At 44.9% G+C, this 14,797-nt stretch overlaps 1 protein-coding gene across 1 annotated transcript in view; it reads left to right on the top strand.

The window, feature by feature from the left end:
* The window catches only part of MYH13 (myosin heavy chain 13), a 71,210-nt gene extending 63,346 nt beyond the window's left edge, over positions 1-7,864 (top strand). Inside the window, exons 36-41 of the mRNA XM_078373036.1 lie at positions 1,545-1,670; positions 1,963-2,133; positions 5,001-5,105; positions 5,205-5,300; positions 7,142-7,276; positions 7,764-7,864. Coding sequence (XP_078229162.1) covers positions 1,545-1,670; positions 1,963-2,133; positions 5,001-5,105; positions 5,205-5,300; positions 7,142-7,276; positions 7,764-7,778 — 648 coding nt within the window. The 3' untranslated portion in view covers positions 7,779-7,864. The remainder of the gene's footprint in view (positions 1-1,544; positions 1,671-1,962; positions 2,134-5,000; positions 5,106-5,204; positions 5,301-7,141; positions 7,277-7,763) is intronic.
* The last annotated feature ends 6,933 nt before the right edge of the window (positions 7,865-14,797 follow it).

The raw sequence follows: 14,797 nt of genomic DNA, 5'->3' as shown, positions 1-14,797 counted from the left end.
GACAGAATCTCAAAACCTCCGCCTCCCAGGTTCAAGTGATTCTCCTGCCTCAGCCTTCCAGGTAGCTGGGATTACAGGCTTGCATCACTGTGCCCAGCTAAATTTTTTTTGTATTTTTAGTGGAGACTGGCTTTTGCCATGTTAGCCAGGCTGGTCTTGAACTCCTGACCTCAAGTGATCCTCCCGCCTCAGCCTCCCAAAGTGCTGGGATTACAGGCAGGAGCCACCATGCCCAGCCTCGACATCTTTAAATAGTCTTCTGCAATGTGTTTTTTAATGACAGAAAAGTAGGCTATTCTACTTGGATATTGTGGTACTTTCGTTTAATCAATCCTCCGTGGTTATCTTAAATTGCTTCAATAAAAAGTTTACTATTAGAAAGACTGTCATGATGAACTTCTTCATAACTAAATTTTCACATACTTCCACGATTACTATCATCTTAATATTTCTGAAAGTTAATAAATTTCTAAAAATGAAATTCCAGGGTATAAACAGCAAAGATACTTGTAACACATTGTAAATTGTTCTTTAATGAGGTTGTCCCAGTTATTATTTCCACTGGGAAAATGTGTGAGCATTCTCTACTATAAATTCTCAAATATTCTAGCTCTTATTTTTAAAATTTTCACCAATTTTATTGCTGAAACACACCTCACTGAGTTTTTAGTACTTTTTATTGCTAATGAGGCGGAACGTTTAATCACATTTGTCAGCCATTTGTATTTCTTCTAGTGTGTTTCACTCGTTTGTAGCTTTTGCCCTTTTTTTTAATTGATTTGCCTTATTTATATGTTAAGAAAGGGATTTTTTTCTGTAGTATACATATTGCAAATGTGTTCCAGTTTGTCATCACTCTTACAATTCTATTTATGACAGATTTTGATTATTTGCATTATTTTTCATTTTATGTAGTATGTCTATCAATCATTTCCTTGTTCCAACACCTTTTACTGAATAATCTATCCATCCTCAAATATTTGAAATTCTACTTTTATCATTTATTCAATTCTTTGATGTACAATCCTTGGGTCTGTTTCAGGACTTTCTGTTCAGTTAAGAATGAAGAAAGAGGCTGGGTGCAGTAGCTCAGGCCTGTAATCCCAGCACTTTGGGAGGCCGAGGCAGGCGGATCACCAGGTCAGGAGTTCCAGACCAGCCTGACCAACATGGTGAAACCCCGTCTCTACTAAAAATATAAAAAATAGCTGGGCATGGTGGCGTGTGCCTGTAATCCCAGCTACTCAGGAGGCTGAGGCAGGAGAATGGCTTATACCCTGAAGGCAGAGGTTGCAGTGAGCCGAGATGGCACCATTGCACTCCATCCTGGGCAACAGAGTGAGACTCTGTCTCAAAAAAAAAAAAAAAAAAAAAAAAAGAATGAAGAAAGAATGTACAGTACTGTACCCAGCAGGTCAGCCATGTGAAAAATAAGAAATGGAACAGGATCATGATTTACTTCCTTCCCCACCCAACCCTTCCCTTCCAATGGTTTTAAGTGCCCAAATAGAACCCACACCCCTGATATCGAATTCTTCTTGTAGAACACAAGCCTGATAAATACCAAGAAAAAACTGGAGGCTGACATAGCTCAGTGTCAGGCAGAGGTGGAGAACTCGATCCAGGAGTCCAGGAATGCAGAGGAGAAGGCCAAGAAGGCCATCACAGATGTGAGTTCTGTTCTTCCTTCTCAGACCTGAGGGGGGCCTCTGAGCCAGGGTGTGGCAAGTATGTTTCATCTCTTATGACCACAATCGGTTAGTGGTGGTTTCCCAGACAGACGTAAAGAGATACAGTCCCAAACGAGGCAAAGTGGGAAGGGAGGCTGTGAAGAATCAGCAGTGACTGACCCGAGTCAGAAAGGGGAGGCTCAGCACCATGATCCCAACCTTCACATCTTCTGCAAGCTCTGGGTAGGGATGGGCGGATGGGGCTTCTGATGCGTCCTATGAACTTAACCAGGCTGCCATGATGGCCGAGGAGCTGAAGAAGGAACAGGACACTAGCGCCCACCTGGAACGAATGAAGAAGAACCTGGAGCAGACGGTGAAGGACCTGCAGCACCGTCTAGATGAGGCTGAGCAGCTGGCTCTGAAGGGTGGGAAGAAGCAGATCCAGAAACTGGAGAACCGGGTAGAGTTTTTGAGAGGACTCTCACTCTGAAAGTGACAGCCTCAAACAGAAACACATTCCAGAAATTGAGGTGGTGGGAAAGTGGTCACTGATGAAATCGATTGCAAATTCAGTTTCAGGACTGCTTGTGAAATTCTCTGTGAGCCTTATTTCTCTGCTTTTTCTTTTTCACCTGTTCCTATGCCCCAACACACACATACACACACCCTCTATTTTGGTGTGCTCACACCTCAGTAGGTGAAATAGAATGATGTGTGTTAATGTTCCCATTCCATTTGCTATGTAGATTCAGATGCACACACATACATGGAAAAAAGCTATTAACATATACTTTACAGTCATAAAATGACACATTGTGGTGAATTTACATTTTGGACCAAGCTTCCCTTTGATAAACAAGGCCCATCCTACACAAAATCTGCAGTTTCTCTTTTCTCCCGATCTCAGGTTTCCTTCCCTCCCCAGCTCTTCCCATCTCTCACTGCAGGCTGCAATTCTGGCACAGGTATGTTTCTTGCTCCATCCCCAAAAGAGGGTGATTGGGGCTTCTTCCTTTAGGTTGATGCGCCAGAAAAGTTCAACCCCCGCAACACCTGGACATCTGCTCTTTCTTTATCTGAGAGCGTATTCTGCACTTATTGTTCGGTTTCTTTGCCGACTGTTCCCTTTGTTTCCTGTCCCCCTTGCTTTTCCTTTTAGACCCTGGTGGTTTATTTCAATCATTCTTTAAATGGGCTGCACTAGCAGTTGACATTTTGGAGGAGGGCTCTGAGGAGGAGGCTGTTAGAATGTCTCTTGTCCCAGGGAGACAGGAAATGAAAGAGTGGGAGGAAAGGAGGGTGAGGAGGAGGAAAAGAAAAGGGAGACAACTTTTTCCAGCAGGAAAGCCCCCAAATACAGTCATTCTTTGTGCAAACCGCCCGAGGATATCCTCCCCAGGCACATGGTTCCCTTAAATGTGAAAGGATTTTTTTTGAGGGGTCTGCTAAAAACAACAAGGCCACACAGATTTTTTGAAAAACAAAAGTAAACACCAGGGAAGTTAGAACTTCCCCCAAAATTCTTTTAACATTTATTTTCAATCATCCCCAGTCCTATTTCATTACAATGAGTTTATGCCTGTTCTTCTCATGGATCTCTCCTATGAGAAAGGGATTAGGTCTACATGATATCTTCTGCCATACTTTGATTTCTGGGTTGGCAGGGAGCCCTCGGCCACCCTCCCTCTCCCATGGTGAGGCACCTTGACTGTCCTCTCATCCCCTGTCCAGTTTTGTGACTTCCATAAGCCTTACAGAAGCCTAGAAACAATTCCCAGGAAAACAAATGTTTTGTAGGACCTAATGGAAGACAGTTTTCCAGGGGTGGAGGGTGGGGAGGTTTTTGGAATAGTGCCCAGAGTGAGCCTGTGGCATTGGTAATTTTAATAGTTGATTTAGTGAGTCTCCAAGCCCAGAGTCACCCCTACTCTGCAGCCACTGGTATTCCCAGTGGAGTGGAACATACAGTTGGCTGCTGCCTCTCCCCAGCTTGAATCTCTGGATTGTGGAGTTGGGACCACAGCTGATGACTTGCATCCTCAGTGGCTGCTGTTTCCCCTCAAAAATTCAGGAAAGGCAGAAGCGACTATGAAATCAACAACACCTGTGTAGTGCTTTGTCATTCTAACAATACCTTCACATACTTTACTTCGATCTCCATATTCAAGGTAGGCTGGGCAGGAAATACTGTCTCCATCCTAAACATACAGAAACTCATGCTCAGTGGTGGCGGCTGACTTGCTTTGAATCTATCAAGTGGGCCTGGAGGGTGCTTTGGCTTCTCCTGGCCCAGGTTCTCTTCATGGTCTCTGCTGCCTTACTTGATCTGTAATCAGGATGACCAGGAACAGTTGCAAAGGTTTCACCTGCAAGGACAAGTCAGAAGAGCTTGTGCTGCCCTTGCCAAACTACCCGGCTCCACAGGAGGGGGCAGCTAAGCAAAGCCTGACCCACCAGCTATGCTCTGTGCACCTGAGGCTGCCTCTGCCCGATGAGGGCATCTTGTTCTCACTTATTCAAATCACCTGCATGGACTTGTGGTGACCTGGTCAATAAAATTCGGCTCCTGATCCCTAGGGGGAGACATTCTTGGCAAAAATCTGTGATGAATGTCACGTCAGGGTCACCACCTGAGACACTGATCACTACCAGTGGAGGTCTGTCCTGCAGACCTTGACTCAGCAACAGATGAATAGAAGACACGCTCATACCTAGTACAGTGATTTGAGTGGGACAGGGATGGTCTTCTGCTGCTTTAAGAGGGCGATTGCTGTTGTCTATGACTTAGTTCCTTCTCGCGTGTATTCAGTATAGATTTAATAACAGAGATTCTAAGTCAACATGCTTGTGAATAATTAACATGGTTAAAAGAGTGTTTTTTACGAATAAAAGATCTTGGTTGGGGGGTGCCTAGAATAAACACCATTAATGGGTAAGTCCTCTTCGACCTCCCCCTAAGAGGACCGTCTAGCACAAAGTTTACGTGAGCAAACAGATTAGAGTAGGGACAAAGGAATGTGGCATAAACAGACTTAACTGGGAAGGCTGTTATTGTTCTAATCTTTTACCCTATGACTTAAAGTTCTGATGTAAGAACTGGCTGCCTTCAGCCCATTCCATTAAAACCTTTCAGCTTTCCAAAAAGTTTGAGACTATAATCTTAAAACTTTCCCTAACATTTTGCCAGCCACCCCGAGTGAATCCTAATAAAAATCCCATTAGGGAATCTTGAATCTTGAGTTCACCCTAGAATGACTGGCCCATGAGTCCATGCCAGAACCTGGGAGAACAGACTTGAATTCTGTGTTTTTTTTTCATCCTACCCAGGTGCGGGAGCTGGAAAATGAGCTTGATGTGGAACAGAAGAGGGGAGCTGAGGCCCTGAAGGGGGCTCACAAATACGAACGCAAAGTCAAGGAGATGACTTACCAGGTAGAGGTCCCAAAAACCTCAGCCAATGCTGTATGGACCAAGCCCCATCAGAAGTGGCCGTGGGTTTGCGGGCCCCTGCCACGCGTGCTCTGTTTGCAGGCTGAGGAGGACCGCAAGAATATCCTCAGGCTGCAGGACCTGGTGGACAAGCTGCAGGCCAAAGTGAAGTCTTACAAGAGGCAGGCTGAGGAGGCGGTGAGCACAGGCGATTCCCTGGGAGTGCCCACAGACAGACTGTCCCTGAGGCAGCCTGGGTGTCCCTGCCATCCCTGAGTGGGAGCAGGTTCCTGGTTGGTAAAGTCCTCTGAGTCCCAGGCCTGAGTTTGCATTTGCAGGCTATAAACACGGAGACATCTGCCCTCTTCCTCCCCTGGTCCATGTTAAGCCTTCCCCACCTCTATCACCTCTGTGCCTTCTTGCCTCACCCCACTTGGCCAGCCCCATCCATCCCCTTCATCCTACCCACTGTGACTCACGTGACCCACCTCAGGGCATCTTAGCCTATCCTGCTTGCCTTAGATCACCCTGACTCTCCCAAACCACCCCAGCCTACCTTCCCAGCCCTTCCTGCTCCCATGACCTGACCTGAGACACCTCATCCTAATTCCCACCGTCCCACCACAGCCACCACCCTCCTAGGCACTCCCATCTCCAGCCTTCCTCAGCCCTCCCTAGTGCCCTCCACTCCATTCCATCCTTTTTTATCCACCCTTTAACCAAATAGGTGAAATCAACAGGAAAGAAATGGAATGGGCTGAAATCAGTGTCTCCCAAAGTATCGTCTGAGGACACTGGTTCCGAGGGATGTTAAAAGCAGGAAGCTGGGGCTGTGGGAAGATTTTTCTTTTGTTGTTGTTGTTTTTCTTTGTTTTTGTTGTGTTTTTTTTTTTTTTTTTTTTTTTTTTTTTTTGAGACGAAGTTGTTCTGTTGCCCAGGCTGGAGTGCATTGGTGCAGTCTCGGCTTACTGCAACCTCCGCCTCCTGGGTTCAAGCAATTCTCCTGCCTCAGCCTCCTGAGTAGCTGGGACTACAGGCACATACCACCATGCCCGGCTAATTTTTGTATTTTTAGTAAAGATAAGGTTTCACCATGTTGGTCAGGCTAGTCTCAAACTCCTGACCTCATGATCCTCCTGCCTCAGCCTCCCAAAGTGCTGGGATTACAGGCATGAGCCACCACACCCAGCTGAGCTTTTTTGTTTATAGAAAATAAATAGTTTGGGAAACTCTGAGTTAAAGTTACACTGGTTGCTTTACCTCAAGGATTTCTCAGATTTCACAGATGTTGTAGAGTTTGATATGTCATCCACTCTAAAAAAGTGGAAGAGGGGTTCCAGAATACACCATTGCTGACACTTAATTGATGTTGGAACCTTCTTATTGTATGCAGAGCATCTCACAAGACTATTTCTCTGAGGACCAGAATTATGGGGACCCTGCCCTGGACAAATGACTTAGCTACTCCCATTGCTCTTTTTCCTCCCTGCCCTGGAGCCTGGTCAGTTCAATCCTAGCCTCAGGGAGGCAGATTTGAACTGGTTCAGTATGGAGAGCAATTCATGCACAAGGGATTAGTACAGTCCCAGCAGGATTGGGAGGCTAGAGGGTGCCCAGGAGGCCACCTTAGTCAGAAATCCTTGAAATTCCCCCAAATAGATCAGTAGAGTAGCCTGGCCCTAGACAGATGGTTCTGGGCAGAGGCACAGGAAAAGGGAGACTTGGGCCATTGGTCTCTATACCTTTAGGTGTCTTGGGAGAGTTCTGAGCTTAGGTCCCCTCCAAAGATCTTTACGGAACAGATACCATATAGAAGAGGTACAAAGGAACATGTGGAGGTCCTAGGAGGGACTGTAGCCCCTGCAAGGTGATCCAAGGCAGTACACATGGTTGTGAGCTGAGAGCCTTGTCCTCACACTCTGGAGAAAGGGAATCCAGGGCCCTGGTGGCCTAACTCCTCAGAGGCCTTCAGGGACAGGGTACCTCATAATCAGACTGAGAGACTCTATAGTCTCGTGCCCCCTCTGTCTCCTGTTCAGGAGGAGCAGGCCAACACGCAGCTGTCGAGATGCCGGAGAGTCCAGCACGAGCTAGAGGAGGCCGCGGAGAGGGCAGACATCGCTGAATCCCAGGTCAACAAGCTGAGAGCCAAGAGCCGAGACGTGGGTGGCCAGGTAAGAGCAGGTACCGGAGATGTAGGGGCAGCTAAGAACAGATACTGAATATGGGGGCCAGGTAAGAGCAGGTGCCTGAGTATGGCTTCTTCCCAAGACCCAGGGGAGTCCCATGGACCACCCAGGGAGAGCTTGAATGATGACTGTTGATCTTCCCTGGCCTGTTGCTGGTCATACAATCCCAAATGCTACTGTTTTAGCAAAGACTCCTGTGGTTCCAGGCTCTTGGGAGAAGGAGCAGTGAGGTACACTCATCGCTGTCTCTCCCTGTTGCTACAGATGCTGCCCATGAAGCCCCTGCTTTGCACGGTGTTTGTCCTGTCTCCAGTACTTTGATTGATTTGCTTTTACAATGTGCAAAGGGAAACAATGCCATTCCTTAATATTTCTCTGACCTTCCAGATTTTCTAGCTGCTCCACTTTGAGACAATGTTCTGTCTCCCATTTAGTTTACTCATTTCCTATGTACATTCTTTTTCTCCCACAGAAGATGGAAGAATGAGGCTCACCTGATGCTCATTGCCATGGGACACCTCCAAGAGAGTGGAGGGGAAATGTGTGAGAAATAAATTCTCCTAAATACTCGGATTCCCGGCTCTGCTGTGTTTATTATCATGGTCCACTCTTCTGCCATGAAGCTGATATTTAGATTCTTGCTGCTCGATTGTAAATATAAAATAAGGAATGTGAAAGTGGAGGATCTTTGCTCCAAGTAGAAAAGATGGAAATCCAACCCATGGCCAGGTAAATCACTAGCTTCCACCAACATTTAAAAATAAAGACCCTATATCACTCTACATCTCTTAGAATAGGTATTATCAGAAAGACGAAAGATAAGTGTTGATGAGGACGTGGAGAAAAGGGAACTCTTGTGCGCTGTTGGTGAGGATGCATATTGGTACAACCATTATGGAAAACAGGATGGGGGTTTTTCAAAAACTTAAAAATAGAACTACCTTATGATCCAGCCATCCCACTACTGGGTAAATATCCAAAGGAAATAGAATCAGGATCTTGAAGAGGTATCTACAGTTCCATGTTTATTGCATCACTGTTCACAATAACCACAATGTGGAAACAACCTAAATGTCCATCAATGGATATATATGTGTATATATATGTGTGTGTGTATGTGTATGTGTATGTGTTATATATATATCACACACACACACACATACTCTAGATGGAATCCCAATGCGGTCACATACCAACTGTATGGCCTTGGGCAAGTTATTCTCCTTGCTTAGTCTCAATTTTCTTATTCTGTAAGGTGTAGATAACAATAAAAATCATAGCTTTTCCAGGAGGAATGAGGGGGTTAGGGTGACAGCAAGAGGCACAGCGTTTCTTTTGGGATCATGGATGTCCTAAAATTGATTGTGGTGGTGGCAGTATAACTGTGAATATGTTAAGAGCCATTGATTTTTACACTTTAAATGGGTAAATTGTGTGATTGCATCTTAATAAAACTGTTAAAAATTCATAGCTTCCATTACCTGATAGAAGTACTGGCTTACTATGTACCAGGCACTGAGATAAGTACACTATTCTCTAACTTCTTAGATCATTCCTTCTCTCTGGCCTTCTAGATTCTCCTTTTCATCTCATCGCCAGCCCACCCCAATTGCCTCTGACACGGGTTGGAAATTGAGGAGGACTGGCAGCAGTGGTGGTAACAGAAAATGATTCTGAGGTCACCTGCCTCTAACTTCACCACCACCGTCATTATGGCTGTCATCGTCACCACCATCATCATCATCACCATCATCATCATTTTCACCATTATCACCCTCATCACTATTATAATCACCACCATCACTAAGCATCACCACCACCACCATCTTCTCAAGATCACCATCGCCATCATCACCACCACTACCACGTTCTTAAGATCATATCATCACCACCACCATCACCATCATCATCATCACCATCACCACCTTCTCAAGATCACCATTATCATCATTATTACCACCACTATCTTCTCAACATCACCACCACCACCTTCTCAAGATCACCATCATCACCATCACCATCATCATTGCCGAAAGAGTACATTGAAATGGTCTTTTCAATTGTTTCATCTTCACAGTAAAAAAAAAAATGTAGGTGAGGAGGGAGAATAATATTTCAAACACACAGAACAACAGAGTGTAGGATGCTAAGTGGTCACATGCCCATTTTTCTCTTTTCCATTCCATCCTCCCAACACACCTGTTAGAAGACCAAGCAGATTTAATGCCCTCGTTTTCTGGAGGTGCTGCAGACAAGGTATGACTTGTCCAATGTTTTGAGGAGGAGATGAGATTGCAGCTTTTCAGTCTCACATTGGTAGGTTTTCCCTCTGCATGGACATGTGGTCAGGATTCTGGTTCCTACCCTGTCAGGGTCCCACTTACTAGCTTTGAGTCCCTGGGCAACTTACTTCATAACTTTAAGCCTCAGTTTCTTCAGACATAAAACAGAGTGTAACAGTTTATAGGGTTTGTCTTTTATCTATTGTTTTATTATTATACTTCAGGTTCTGGGGTACATGTGCAGAAGGAGCAGGTTTGTTACATAGTTATACACGTGCCATGGTGGTTTGTTACACCCATCAACCCATCATCTACATTAGGTATTTCTCCTAATGCTATCCTTCCCTTAGCCCCTCACCCACCAACAGGCCCCCGTGTCTGACGTTCCCCTCCCTGTGTCCATGTGTTCTCATTGTTCAACTCCCACTTATGAGTGAGAACATGCGGTGGTTGGTTTTCTGTTCATGTGTTATGTTGCTGAGAATAATGGTTTCCAGCTTCATCCATGTCCCTGCAAAGATATGAACTCATTCTTTTTTATGGCTGCATAGTACTCCATGGTGTGTATGTGACACATTTTCTATTGCAGCACTGTTCACAATAGCAAAGACTTGGAACCAACCCAAATGCCCATCAAAGATAGACTGGATAAAGGGTCGTTTTAAGAAGTAAATAAGAATATGCAAGAATCACAGGTCGTCTAGAGTGGGGCACACAGGAAGCACTCTGATAACCTGATATCACGATGGGGAGGGTTGAGACATGGCCCCAGGAGGGAGGTGGAGTACAAGACAGGGATCCAGTTGCACAACAGTCTGGGCTTTTGGCTGTGTCTCTAAGGGGTTTTCTCTGGTTTGAGAAGTTAACATATGCAGTTGGGAGTCATTTAAAAATCCTATGGATTCACTCCTCCCTGATACGTCAACAAAACCAAATCTGAATTCCCTCTTCTCAAGTACTGCCAAGTTCAGTGGGGGCTCTCTCTGATTAAGATGCCCCTAAGGAGGTGTGCACTTACCTGGCTCCCACATCCCAGCTCCTGGCTCCCCAGATCTCTGAGTTAAAAGAGAAGGAACATTCCTATATCCTTCACAGTACATAACAATGTCTTATACTTCATCAAAACTCTGATTATTGAAATTAATGAATGAATAAGAGAGGAATCAGGTATGCCCTGATGATAAGTAACTAAAGATAATTTTTTTTTTTCTTTTCTGGGGACTAGAAGAAAGGGAAGAGGGTGAAGCTGATGTTTGTGTACTGAGTTTTCTTTCCTAGCATGTACATGTGAAATTTTATCTGGCAGCTGGAAACTGTCTTAAGCCCTCAGGCTGAGTTGGGTACCTCTGGAGACTACTACTCTCTTGCAAAATGGAAAAGGAGGTAGAGGGGATCTTACCTTGGGTCTTTCACACTGTAAGATAGGGAGTGCACAGAACAAAAGCAAGAAAGCTTGGGTTCCTACCTGGCACATCCATACTTTTCAGAGGGCCTTGGGCAAGTCAAGAAATGTTCCTGAGCCTCAACATGGGGCTACAAGTCCTGGCATTACCTACCTACAGGACGCAGTTGTTAAAAGGTTCCCATACAATGCACAAAAATGTTTCCTCAACTATGCAGCATTGCCCAAATCGCAGATGGCATTATTGCTGCTGTTTTACTAACAATCATGATAATAATAATGCTATTGCTGTTGTTTGTTATTGTTGTTATTCAGGAGGAAAACCGAGCCTCCAAATCGGAACTTTCAGCTCTAGGGAGTTGGAGAGTAGCGCCTACCCTGGCCTAATGCCCCCTTCAAAACGGAGCGTTGCTGCCACCTCCTGGCTGTGGAAAGGCATGCTTTTCATTATACAAATGACCTACAGATTAAACTCATAAAATCTTGAATTAGCTATTGAGTCAGAGATGTTATTGGGAATCACATTCATCTGGAACAGCCCATTGGTTTTTGCAAATGACAGAAATCAGACTACTGATAGGATCTGGTAACCCCTCAAGACATAGCATCAGAATCAGATATCCCAGGTCCTTTGGCTCCCAGACCAGGAGAGTACCCCACAGAAACTCGGTAGTTTCCCTAACCGAGTACCCACAGAAAAAGACCTTGCAGAATCTTGCGATGGAGGGCTAGGACTCACTGGACAGAGAAAGAGTGGTCCCTAGTGATGGTTTTAGCAGAAGAGAGTATGACATGGCCAAGGATCTCTCCCCAAACCTCATGCTCCTCATCCTAGGAGACTCTGCCAGGCTGAAAGAGAAGTGTTGGTCCCAGGGAGGAGCAGTACACCTACACAAATAGCCTCCTGCCCCTCACAGGAACAGGTGACCAGACCCAAAATGTTTCTGGGATGAAGGTGACCAATAGCAATTCTGGAAAAGTTTCCCTGGCCCTTTTTCTGCACCCAACACAAAGGACAAGACGTGTACTCCACCGCATGATACTGAAGGTGCCATTTGATCCTTGATAGAAGAGCAGAGGGAAGGAGGCAATTGAGAGCAGTATGTATTCCCCATGTCTCTCCCCATAATCCAAAATCCCATTCCATGTCAGGTATCCCAGTCTCCCAACCCTTCTGTCTCCAGGTTCTGGTAACCCAGTCTCTCTTACCCACTACCTGTACCTCCTTGCAGGCTAGGGAAGGTAATGGAGCCCTAAGTTAATAGACCTGAAATTCTGCTGTATCTTGATGGTTTCCCTATACCTGCCCACACCTTTGTAGAGAGGCTGTTCCTCACACACTCCTCATATTATGCTAATTTGGCTGTTGACATAGTTTGGATTTGTGTCCCTGCCCAAATCTCATGTCAAATTATAATCCCCATTGTTGGAGGAGGAGCCTTGATGGGAGGTGATTGGATCATGGGGGTGGATTTTCCCCCTTTGCTGTTCCTGTGCTAGTGAGTTCTCATGAGATCTGGTTGTTTAAAAGTGTGTGGCACGTCCCACTTCCCTCTCTTCCTTCTGCTCCAGCCATGTAAGACATTGCCTGCTTCCGCCTGCCTTCTGCCATGATTGTAGGTTTCCTGAGGCTTCCCCAGAATCTGTACAGCCTGCAGAAACAGGAACCAATTAAACCTCTTTATAAATTACCTTGTCTCAGGTAGTTCTTTCTAACAGTAGGGAAACAGACTAATACCCATGTGCTATCTGTTCTCGGCGGGTTCAACTTGCCTGATACAGGACTCATGCCCTACACAACTATTTTACACTTTATGGCCCTTTCTACAGAGCAGGACCAGCTGACCACGCAAAGTAAGAGTGCTACCTCACAGCTATTTGTGAATATCTCCAAGTCATAAATCCCATTCTGCAGACAATAATGCATTCAGTTTCACTGCACACTTCAACTTGGTACTGACCTTCACTAAAATCAAGCTTTTAAGATTACTTTCAGGTCCCTTTTTAAATTCAAGCCAGAGATTGCACTCCTAACTCTTGAAGAAGCAATCATTTCTTCCTAAGATCTAAGTGAGATCAGTGGTGACCTAGAACCAGCTCATTCCAGCTCAGAAGAGCCAATTATAAAATGTTCAGGAATTTTGTGAGCCAGTTGTTAAACAGAGATACTATCAAAATTAAATTATGTAAACTTACAATTAAATAATATTAATAAGAAAGGTACTAAATAGTCAAAACGTGTAACTTAATTATTGATAACATTTGATCTATAATCTCCTGAGGTTACCTACAACTAGTACATCTGTGTGGTGAAAATACTATCCAATCACATGCTCTTTGTGCCTCGTTCCATCTCTGCAATCAGTGATGTTATGTTGTTAGCTTGGAAATAGCCGCGGTTGGAATATTTGCGCCACGGAAATTGGCAAACACTACAGAGTAGGGTTGTTTCCTTTTTTTGTTAAACACGCACCAGCACACCGCTGAGTGGACCCAGTGAAATCCAAGTAAAAACACAACTGCTCTTCTGTATACAGATATTGGAGGCTGGGCGCAGTGGCTCACCCCTGTAATTTGCACTTTGGGGAGGCCAAGGCAGGTGGATCACTTGAGGTCAGGAGTTCGAGACCAGCCTGGCCAACATGGTGAAAAGTAGCCAGGTGTGGTGGTGCATGCCTGTAGTCCCGCTACTCAGGAGGCTGAAGCGGGAGAATCACTTGAACCTGGGAGGCGGAAATTGCAGTTAGCAGAGATTGCACCATTGTACTCCAGCCTGGATGACAGAGCAAGACTCTGTCTCAAAATAAATAAATAAAATAACGTTAAAAAATATATTGGAGTAAGTAGGGAAACTCCCTCTTCCTAACCACCCACGAGTTCAACTAGGTAAGCTTCTGCAAGGTAGCAAATTAAGAAATCTTCTCAGGACTAGGGATTTACATACTGCACAGTGCAGGGGAGGCAGGAAAGGCAGAAAGACAAGTCTCAACTTCACTGCTATATTCTATCATAAGAATTCCTTATTCTGTAACAGAAATTTAGCTACAAGTGTTTCAGGGGGAAAAAAAAGAGAGAAAATGTATTGGTTTACCTAAATGAAAATTCCAATCTTTAGGCTGACTGGATCCATGGATTCATGGTTAGATCTGGCTTTTAAGATGACTTCATAATTCTCTCTCTTTCCTTCTCTCAGTTCTGCTTTCCTCTAAATTAACTTTATTCCTAAGAAGGTGTCCCCTTTAGGATGACTGGCCAGGCCTCTAGTCTGTATCTTAAAATCTTAGGAGCCTAAAGATAGTTACAGCAAAAACCCCAGGGCTAATTCTCTTTGGCTCTGATTGCCTAGCGTGGTCATGTGCCCTGGTCAGGAGGTGGTAGGAGGATGTGGTACTTTGATGAACCAGGTCTGAGACATGGGCCCACTTCGGAACCTTTGGATGGAACCAGCCCCGCCCAGACTGCGTGAACTGAGAGTCAAGAGGAGTGTTTTTTATCCCTCCCAGTACTAGGTCAGGTTCCTATTCCCAGAAGAAACAGTGTAGAAAGAGACAAGGAATTCCATGATGAGGGATTACTAGCATTATGGCTGTGGACTCCACTGAGTCTATTTCTCACTCTTAAATTTCAGCTGGTCATGGCTTCCCATTGGATCATCATGTAGACAAAACCACACGATTGCTGCAAATGCCTCTTATGCCTGCCCAAAATAGGCTATCTAGGAATGCCAGAAAACTTTCTCTCTCTTCTGTACTTATCCTCGCTTCCCTTTTTCCTATGAAAGAGACAGTGCTGCTAAGATTTTAAGGTGTAGGCTGTATCTCT

The sequence above is a fragment of the Callithrix jacchus genome, chromosome 5, assembly GCF_049354715.1.
Source record: "Callithrix jacchus isolate 240 chromosome 5, calJac240_pri, whole genome shotgun sequence".
In the NCBI taxonomy this organism is placed as follows: Eukaryota; Metazoa; Chordata; class Mammalia; order Primates; family Cebidae; genus Callithrix; species Callithrix jacchus.
Note: the sequence above shows the minus strand (reverse complement) of the source record. Positions and strands in the feature narration are given on the sequence as shown.